At 49.5% G+C, this 10,490-nt stretch overlaps 1 protein-coding gene across 1 annotated transcript; it reads right to left on the bottom strand.

The window, feature by feature from the left end:
* Positions 1–311: 311 nt before the first annotated feature.
* LOC127755242 (uncharacterized) lies at positions 312–3,764 on the bottom strand. Its single transcript, XM_052280901.1, has 6 exons — positions 2,087–3,764; positions 1,910–2,000; positions 1,652–1,809; positions 1,423–1,560; positions 1,263–1,356; positions 312–1,150 (listed from the first exon to the last, which is right to left on the bottom strand). Exons 1-6 carry the CDS (start codon positions 3,740–3,742, stop codon positions 594–596), a joined length of 2,694 nt encoding a protein of 897 aa, XP_052136861.1. The 5' UTR covers positions 3,743–3,764; the 3' UTR covers positions 312–593.
* Between the last annotated feature and the right edge of the window lie 6,726 nt (positions 3,765–10,490).

Here is a 10,490-nt window from a genome sequence, read left to right on the forward strand (position 1 = left end):
GTCTTGAACATAGAGAAAAATCAGTGTTAAAAACTTTGCTCATACACTGTATGCCTTCTCAAATCACATCCATTACATGTACTTCGTCCGTTTCATATTATAAACCGTTTGACTTTTTTCTAATTAAATTTTTGTAAGTTTGGCAAAGTTTGTAGAAAAGTATAGTAGTATTTGCAATACAAAAGAAACATATTATCAAAATATATTCAATTCTAGATTTAATGAAACTAATTTAATAAGTTATATGTTTCTTGTTTTAACTTAACAAAGTTGCCTAGGAAAAGACTCAAACCACTTATAATATAAAACAAAGGAGTACATACAAACATGTCCTACATTATATTCTTCATTTCTGCTTGTAGCAATCAACATGTACAATTTGCTCCTCCCAAATGGGGGGAAAAGGGGATCTCTTTCTACACCACCCAAAAACCAAGAAAACATGAAAAATAAAACAAGAAAGACCAACCCAGCCAAAAACAAAATCTACAAGGCTTTAATTTCTTTTGCTGCAAAATCATCACATTTTACAACCAAACTCTTGAGAGTTGATTTCATCGCATGCAACAAAATATGAATATTTTGAAATCAATTTACGTTTTTCTGAACAAACTGAGTGGCATGCCGAAGTTCTGGTACACCCTGATCTCGCCGGCGAGGCTCGCCGTCACCACCACCATCCCCCACGCGTTGCCGCCCTCCGCGCCGCCGTGCCACCGCGACGACGGCTCCCTTGGCACGCCCAGCTGCTTCTCGCCGGAGTAGGTCATCGGCCCGGACTTGGGCCGGAGAGGCAAGCTGCCCAGGTGTCGCACCGGGCTCCGCGACGCCGACGCGTCGCCACCGACGACGGCGCCGCGCACGCTCGACGAGGCGCGCTCCTCGTCGTCGCCGCCGCCGCCGCGCGTCGGTGGCAGGCACGGTGACAGCGGCCACGGCACGGCGGCCGACACGTCCTTGCAGAAGAAGCACTCGTAGGCGCGGCTGGTGCGCCACGTCTTGGCCTTGACGGCGACGCCGCCCCCCGCGGCGCCGCCCGGCGACGTGGCGCGCCGCCACACGTAGACGTTGGAGTCCTCGCTGGCGCACACGACGTAGCGTCCGTCGCCGGAGTACGACGCCGAGATCTGGCTGCTGGTGTTCTTGAACCCTGCAGGCAGGAAGAAACACAGTTTCCCTTTGGGCGGTGAGGTTCGCGCACGTGTGCAGCGGCGAGCTTTTGACACGGCGACGCGACGCGACGCGTGCCGCCATTGCCGTACCTTTGAACTTCTGCAGCACGGTGATGCCGTTGAACACCCTGATCTGCGAGTCCGCCGTCGTCACCAGGATCTCCGACGGGTTCCCCGGCGCAAACTGCACAACCACATTTTGGCTCCATGAATTCTTCGATCGCGAGGAGGAGCAGCAGCGAGCGAGTACCTGGAATCCGGTGATCTTCTTCACGTGCGACTTGCGTTTCTTGGATATGTTCATGTCGATCTGAGCCTCCTGGTTGAGCTTGCAATCTGCTGTCTTGTAGAATCGGCAGCTCCCCTTGTGTGACCCAACAATGGCGGCCTTTGCAGGTTGCAACACGATCATCAAGCAAGCATCAATGGCGAATGGGGGCGCTAATCGAATTTGACATGGACATCATCGGTGTTTGTACCTGGCCGTCTGGGGTGTAGCATGCGGCGGTGACCATGTCGTCGAGGTCGCTCCAGTCGACGACCTGCCGCTCGGCGACGCTCCAGATGCGCACCTTGCTGTCCAGCGAGCCGCTGATGAAGTAGCCGTCGTCCACCGGGTTGAACTGGACGCATGTCACTGCCACCACAGCGCACAGCCCGATCAGATCAAGCTCATCATCATCGCCATTGCCGGCGCACGACGCGACGCGACGCGAGCACGGCGAGCGCTAGCTCACCGTAGTCGTTGTGCGGGAACAGCTTGAGGCACGCCTTAGCCTCCGTGTCCCAGAGCCGCACCGTCTTGTCCATCGACGACGACAGCAGCAGCTGCAGCTCGCGATGACATCGACAATGGCGGACACACGATTCAGTGGACAATAATGAAGAACGGGGTGCGGGGAGATTGTTACTACCAGGGAGTACATGGACCAGGCGAGGTCGAGCACGTCGTCGAGGTGGCCTTCGAGGGAGCACACCGGCTCGTCGGCGAGCGCGAACGCGGTGTCCGGCACGACGACGTGCTCCGGGAGCACGTCCTTGCAGCTCTTCCACCGCCGCGCGCGGAGCTTCCTGGACAGCTGCGCCGCCAGCCCGCCGTCGCCGTGAGGCGCCAGCGGCGGGAGGCTCTGGGAGGACGAGAGCAGCTCCGGCGACATGGACGACGGCGGGGCGCCGTCGTCCACGACGCGCCACACGTGCACGACGCGGTCCTCGCCGCCGCTGGCGAGGAAGCGGCCGTCGGGGCTGAACTTGATGCTCCAGATCGACCCCTCGTGCGCGCGCACCTCCTGCCGGAAGTACATCCCCGTCAGCTCCCTCGCCGTCTTGCCGAAGCTGTGCACCTTGGGCCGCTCCAACGACGACGACGACGACGCCATGGTGGCGGCGTTGGTGGACGCCGACTTGGACATGGTCACCCCGGGCTGGTGCGCTTGCTCCGCCGATGACGACGACGACGACGACGACCTACCGCAGCCGCCGCCGCCGCAATTGCTTTCCTTGTACTTCTCTTGGATGAGGCCGGCAGCGGAGGCGACGAGCTTGATGTTCTTGAGCCACCGGGGTTTCTTCTTCCCCGGCTTCGCGTCGCCGTTCGCCGCCCCGGCTGCCACCGGCTGGCTCTGGCTGCGGCGCATCAGCTGCTTCACGAACGGCGTGTAGCCGATGAACCGCTCGAACTCGTCCAAGCTCAGCTGCACGCCGGTCTTGAGGTCGCTGAGCGCGCCGCGCGAGCCGCCCGCCGCCGGCTGGCCGCTCACCACGAACTCCTTGCCGTCGTCGAGGTTCCTGACGGTGTTTTCTCTCTCGTCCTTGGGGGCCGCCAATGGCAGCGGGCTGCGACTCCGAGCGGCCGCGCGGAGAGCCTTGTGCACCGGCGAGCCGTGCAGCGAGTGCGGCACCGAGTACACGCGCCGGAACGTCGGCGGCTTCCTCGCCGCGCCGCCGCCGCGGACGGCGAGGCGGCTGTCGGACCGGCACCGCGTCAGGACGGCGTTCTGCTGCCGTTTCACCGTCGCCGCCGTCGAGGTGCTCGGCGCGTCGTCGGCGGCGGCGGCGGGACACTGCGACGGCGGCTGGCGCCTCGACGCGCAGCGCGGGATGTTGGGCGGAAGAATCGGCCTCATCCTCGCGCTGCGGCTGCGGAGGAGGTCCCGGCTGCTGGCGAGCCCCATCCCCTGGAGCAGCCGGCGGCGGCGCTCCTGGATGGACATCGGCTCGGCCTCCATCCACATGCCATAGTCGTACTCGTACCTCGACACGTCCTCCTCATCGTCGTCGTCAAGGTCCAGCTCGCCCTGCTCCTCGCGGAGGTGCTCGTCGCTGTCGCCGACGGCGGTGGCGAAGGAGACGCGCACGTCGTCGTCACCTCCCTCGTCGTCGTCGGAGGGGAACTCGGGCTCCTCGTCATCGACGACGACACGCACCGCGTCGGAGAACTCCGACTTGTCGACGGCGTTCCGGTCTCCGTCTTCCTCGGCGCCGGCGTCACCACGGCCGCCTCTTCTGCCCGCCGCGACATGGACGGCGGCGGCCACCACCTCGCCGTCGCCGTCGTGCTCGCGGGTCATGGTTCTTGGGTGTTCTTGCATGGAGGTGGCAAAAATCGTCTGGCACGGCAGCGAGTTCCGGGGACAGAGACCCTTGCTCTCATGTTTGCTAATTTTAGTTGGATGGTTTTGTAAGGTTGTAATGGTTTCTTCCCGTGTCCCTCGAGATCGATTCAAAAACATGCATATTTTCAAATCAAAAGGAAGACGAAAATTGTGAACGGTAATAAGTTTGGGTGTTTGATTATCTCCATCGAAAATGTTCAAAATTTCAAATGTGGTTCAGTTCATACCTGTCCTATAAATAGATTTTTTTTTGCCTTTTTGAACTCGTAATCGAATCCAATGAAAATTTGATGTAATTATGGTGCACCGTTGCTTCTTCATTTTTTTTTTCAATTCTATAGAAGAAGCACAAGTAGACACACTTATACTACAGGCGAGTGTGCCTCTAATACGTACTCAAAGACGGAAGAGGTGAAGAACAAGCAATAAATGGCTTTACCCTTAAAAAAGAGAGGGAAAACCCTCTTAAAACTGCATTGCGGAGAGCATCTAGCCGTCTATTGTATTCCTTCCAAATTTGCCAACATGTGTATAGCCGGATTTGCCCCCGCATTTCCACGCAGCATGAATGCACATGAAGATACTAGTATTTTCGCTCCGAACACTTATTGTAGTTAGGTTTGCATGGAATTCAAAATATTTCAAGATCCATTGCTACATATGTGTACAAAATAAACCCCCATTTTTGTGACTACGGCTACATTGTTCTTGTGAGAACATTTTGAGTTGCACAATGATTTTTTAATTCTAATGAAAACCCAATTTCGAATAAATCAATTAGTATTTTTTTAAAAAAATATACTAATGTGGTCACCTTTTTATTTGTTTTAAATAAGAGAGGTCAGTGAATTACATGAAAAAACTATGACTCTGCTTGGGGATTATAATTTCATTCCAGGGGCTAAAACGTTTTCGAAAAGAAACATATGCAAAGTCTATATGACAAGTCTAAATCAATTGTTGGCTAGACTTACCTTTCTACTTAATGATCCATTTCGGCTCAGAGGTAAGGTAACACCACTCCTCTGTGAAAAAGAAGAGTTAAAAGAAACAGAACGAACCGAATTCACTCATATTCCAAGAGGAAATTTGATAGATATATTGTTCCAGTATAACCAAACTTGTGGCAATCCAAACATTTTTGGGCCCAATAACTTAACTTGTATTACACTGCCACTTCTATATATGACCCCTTCAATAATATGTGAAGCTAATGAATAAATCAATTGAACAATCCAAGAACACACACAAGAAAAGAATTCATCCATGAACTGACCTGATAACCTGATCACCTCTAAACTCTAAAGCTAAGTCCAGAAACCAAAAAAAAAAAATATCTGGTGGCCAGTGGCCTACACTTAAAATTATCGAGATATTGGCATCATGCCATGCCATGGCTATTTATATTCTACAAATATACACGGATGCATGCCGGAGTTCACCGGCGTTGCCGCCGCCGCCTCCTCGATCGGCGGGCTAGTCTCGCATCTTCTTCTCCCTGAGCTTCAACACCTTCCTGTGGCGGTTGGAGTGCTCGTCGCCGTTGAAGCTGGGGCTCGTCGACGGCCGGTACTCCGGCAGCAGCCTGTCCATCTTGCTTCTGATGCCGCAAGCGTTGCAGAGCGTGCCGGGGCCATCCGGACCCATCCGCCATTGCGGCGTCTCCGAGGTGCCGCAGTGGCTGCACCTCCTGTCCTTCCTCACCTGCCGGTTGCGCTGGCGCCCCACCACGCGCCGGTGGTAGCTACCGCCGCCGCGGTCGTTGGTGGAAGGGGCGTCGGCGGCGGCGGAGGCGGAGGCGGAGGCGTTGAGCTCGCTGATGCTCTTGCCGCGCGCGGCGGCGTCGTCGTCGTCGGCGGCGGCGGCGGCGGCGACTGGCACGAGGTGGAGCGGGCAGATCAACGACCAGTGCTGCCTGCGTAGGGTGCACCGCCTCCTGGGCTTGGTCCGGGATGGGAACACCCGGGCGATCCTCGGGAACGCGGATGTCAAGGACGGCGGCGAGGAGAGGCTGGAGTCCGAGGGTGTCGTGGTCGCGCTGCTCGACGGCGCCGCCGCGTGATCCCACTCCAACCGGAAGGGTGTGGCCGGCGGCGCGGTGGGCGTGGCGGAACGGACACCCGGCAATGTCGGGAGTCCGTTCTTGGAGACTGAGTCAGGTATGGTCTTCCCGCGTTCGCCGCCGGGAGCCGCGCCTTCCGCGGTCAGCGCGTCAAAGCGGACATCCGGCAACGCGAGCAGACAGTTGTCCGGGGCAGCGCCCGGCGCGCTCGCGCCGGCGCCAACCGCGCACGGCCAGGGCACCAGCTGCTTGCTTTCGGGGAAAGCGCCGGGCGCGCCCACGCCGACGGCGACGTGCGCGCCCATGGCACCGCCGGCTCCAACCCCAACCACGGGCTTCACGTCGAGCGCCTCGGTTTCCATGTCCTCGCCGCGGCCGCCGCCGGCGCCACCAGGCACGCTCACCTCGCTACCCGCGCCGCCGCCGCCGACGCCGCCGAGCTCGCTCTCCACCGCGGCGCTGGAGCCAAACGCGACGCGCTCCACCGCGCCCTTGCTATCCTCCTCGCCGGCGCCGCGTGAGGGCCCACCACGCGGCAGGAACAACTCGACGTCGAGCGATTCGAAGAAGACATGGCCGAAATCGGAGGAGTCGAAGTTGAGGACCTGGTCGAGCGGGTCGTCGGGGCAGCACAGCCCCTCGAAGGGGCACGACGGGTCGTCGTCATCACCGTTGACGCCGCCGGTGAAGTCGAGGAAGGAGGAGGAGGAGGGAGTCGGCTTCGGCATACGCGCATATGGCCGGCCACCGTCGCCGCCGCCGCCGCCTTAATCAGCTAGGTTTAAGGTTAGGGTTTCCCTCAAGGGTAATAAGTATGAGAACGAAAAGGATTGGGGGGGATTAACGGGTAGTCGTATTGGACGCTGACGTGCGTCAGCTTCAATCCTGACCGTTGAATCGCGGACGAACGGTTCGGATCTCTCGCTATCAGGCCACAAAAGGCCTCTTCAGATGGTTCGTATCGTACCAAACCTGCGCCGTCGGCTGCCAGGGGCAAATCCGTAAAACAACTCCACTGAGAACGCGAAGAAGGAATTCACACGGATTTTTTTATTAAAAGTTTTTTAAAAAATAAAGAATTTATCAGCTACTGAATTTGTAATTAATATATACTATCTCCGTTTTTTAATAGATGACGCTGTTGACTTTTTCTTATATGTTTGACCATTCGTCTTATTCAAAAAATTTACATAATTACTTCCTCCGTTCCAAAATGAAGCCATTTTTGAGGTTGGCACGGGTATTAAGAAAGTATGTGAGAATGATTGGAGGAAGTGTGTGATTGGTTGAAAAGAGAAAGTAGGTAAAGAAAAATGTTTGTGATTGGTTGAGAGGAAGAGGTAGGTGAAGAAATAGCTTCATTTTGGAACAAGACACTGTGCTAGAAATAGCTACATTTTGGGACGGAGGGAGTATAATTTATTTTGTTATAAGTTGTTTTATCACTCATAGTACTTTAAGTGTGATTTATATATTATACATTTGTATAAATTTTTTAAATAAGATGAATGGTCAAACATGTGAGAAAAAGTCAACGGCATCATCTATAAAAACCGGAGGGAGTACTATGTTAGTTAATCAATTAATTCCACGGGAGCATAGCAGTACTGAGATAGAGCCAGAGAGTAGTTTTCACGAATTTTGTACACTCTCTCTCTATATTTATTTATTTTAAAGATGGTTAGAAAAAATGAACTAATTACTAGTATTATACATTTGGAAGAGGTAGTACACATCATTGCTCTATCCGTCCTAAAAAAACGAATATATGATATGACATATTCTACTATGATGAATGTGGACAAAGGTATGTTCAGATTCGTAGTATTAGTATGTGTCACATCCAGTATTACGTTGGTTTTTTATGGGATAGAGTGAGTATATCACAAAGCACAAATAAGAATTCAGCCTTCAGAAACCAAAAGAACTAGCCTGACAAAGAATAGAATATGGTTACCAGTGGCGTACCTATGTACTGCTTATCAGGGTCACAGGATACCGGGTAAATTTTCAATTGTAGCTAATCTATTCCATGCTAATTAATATATTATCAACAATTAGGTAATTCGTATATATCGGAACCTCGGTAATTTTTGTTTTGGGTTTGCCACTGCGTGCAGCGGCCCACGCGCTACACCTCGATTGGATGCGATATGGCCTGTGGTACTAGAAGCACCTTCTTTTTAGGATTGTTTTTAAAAATATATTATTTTTCGGTGATATCGTAGGAATACATTGGTTTCAAAAATATTTTGTAAAAATGTACCTGTTTGCTCGGTTAAAAGATGTGAGTGTTACCTATCCACCGGATGATACCTTATGATTTTTGTGTATTATGACTTATTTTTCACTGTTAATTTTTACATCACAATATGTGCTTTAGTTTATTAGTTCGTAAATTGGATGGAAATGTCATGAGATATGTATTTGGTGAAACCAAAACTAGGAGCTCAGGTATATTGTGGCATCTCTTGATCGAAGTTTCATTTTGTGATGACCATGTTAAAAAGAAAATATGTTATCTATATAAAGAATTATGGATGATATATTACAATGATATATGCTTAGTAGTATGATGATCCTTTCAAGGGTCATAACCAAGTGCTTGTTTATCAAGTTACAACAATACTTTTTTTTTTCACTCTTGGTCTTTTAGCCCAGCATGTTTGGAAAATAGGTTTGGAAACTATATAGAAAATATTAACCATTCATTCATCTATTTTCCAGACACCCCTTTTGTGTCTCTTCAACATGGGCCACTGGTGGTTCTCAGAAGGATCTCTAAAACACAAAATAAAGAGTGTCATTAAGAGATGATCGTTGTAGTCTTAATGCAAGGTTTGAATATATTCACTCTAATAGATTAATACATCCATTATCTTATTACAAGTGCAAGAACAAATAAGTGATTTCGACCAGCAGTCTAGATCATTACTACATGAATGAAAATCTTAGCCTCTTAGGTAATGCAAAGCCTGCTACAAAAAAGGTAATGAATACCTTGTTCTTTTCTCTTACAATTTGTAGATTATCACGTGTACGCTTCCGAAGCCCCTAAACCGCACTTTTTTTTTTGCAAAGTTTTTTACATATAAGTTTTTCTTGGACTAGTATTTTGAAACAATTTTTTAACTTTATGACAGTTGATTTATTTATTAATTCATACCCTCAAAATATTATCGTAAAAATCAAATAATCTGTCATATATCTACGAACTTAGACAAAAAAAGAACTAAGCCTGCGAGACCTAGAGTTACCAAAATAATGATACTTGTTTTGAAACTATATCTGCAATTCTTGTATATATTTTTCACTCAGTCCTCTTGCATATTCAAGAAAAACACTATATCTGCAATTCCTTAGTTTTTTTTAATGTGGAGTAATTAAGCAGTTTGGTAGAAATTGGTATTTTGAGAGAGGATCATCTATCTATCACATGATTTAGCTGTTCTCTGTCTAGAACTAGAATAGCTTGGATATTTTTTAACGGAGTTGGTATTGTGGAAGGAAATTGAAGCTTTTATTGAAGTTTGTTCTCAAGGAGCCGCGTTTTAATTTCATGTCAATCCACAGGTTTGTCCATTTACAGAAGAAACTAAATAAAGTGGAACTCTCTCTAACATAACTACATTTTATTTAAATTGTTTGAACTTCTTGAATTGTCCTTCGGGAGATGGTGAATGTTTCTACAGAAGCTTCGTATTTCTTACTTGGAGAACATTCTTTTGCTACTCATCAAAGTTTGTTTTTCACGAAATAATTAATTTGGTTTCCGAAGGCTAATTTCTGCTGTTTTGCTTCCACTTCAACGTAGGAACAAGTACTTTTCCTGAGATGTAGAAGAAATACTCGAAAGGAATGGTACATGTGAAGAGGACCACATCCTTTGTGCGATGGAACACTGGTCTGCATATTTATGAATGTTTTGAATGGAAATGTAACTTCTCTAAATACTATGAAGTTCTGATTCCGATAAAAAGATAGACTATGTATTTTCAATGCAAGAACTAGCAATTTAGATATTTGCTGAAATGTTCTTTTGATAGTTCAGTAATTTCTTAACTACTGGACCTTTTTTTTGTCTTGCAGCCATTCAAAACACAGCTGGTAAACAAGTTGACAGACTGAAACTAGAGAATTAAGTAAGGTAGCATCATGAATTTTCATTGTATTTTTAGAAGTTTTGAACTAATCAGCAAAATTTGATTGTAGCAGAGATAATCTACTCAACTTTCTTTTTGGATATTACAAAGAGATTGGAAGATCGATAGTAAATATCTTCATATACCCTATTATATATTTCCTCTAAATATTTCATCTGTACTTATGTGTTATGAAACGATAGGCGAACAAACGATAAAGAACAATAGATCAATCACAAAAGACACGAGATTTAACGTGGAAAACCCTCCCAAAATAGGAGAGAAAAAACCACGGGCGCCAGCCAGCAAAATATCTTCACTATATCTGAGGTGAGGTTACATCGCCGCACGGCGGCTTACAAGAGGTATATATATATATAGTGGAACCCTAAAAAGGGATGATGATCCGTACCGCGGGGGCTCCGCCCCCGCACCCCCGGGCGTCCCCAGGCGCACAGCCCAATGGGCCAGCTTCAGCCTTCGCTCCGCTACGGCAGAA

The sequence above is a fragment of the Oryza glaberrima genome, chromosome 11 (assembly GCF_000147395.1).
Source record: "Oryza glaberrima chromosome 11, OglaRS2, whole genome shotgun sequence".
NCBI classification, from domain to species: Eukaryota; Viridiplantae; Streptophyta; class Magnoliopsida; order Poales; family Poaceae; genus Oryza; species Oryza glaberrima.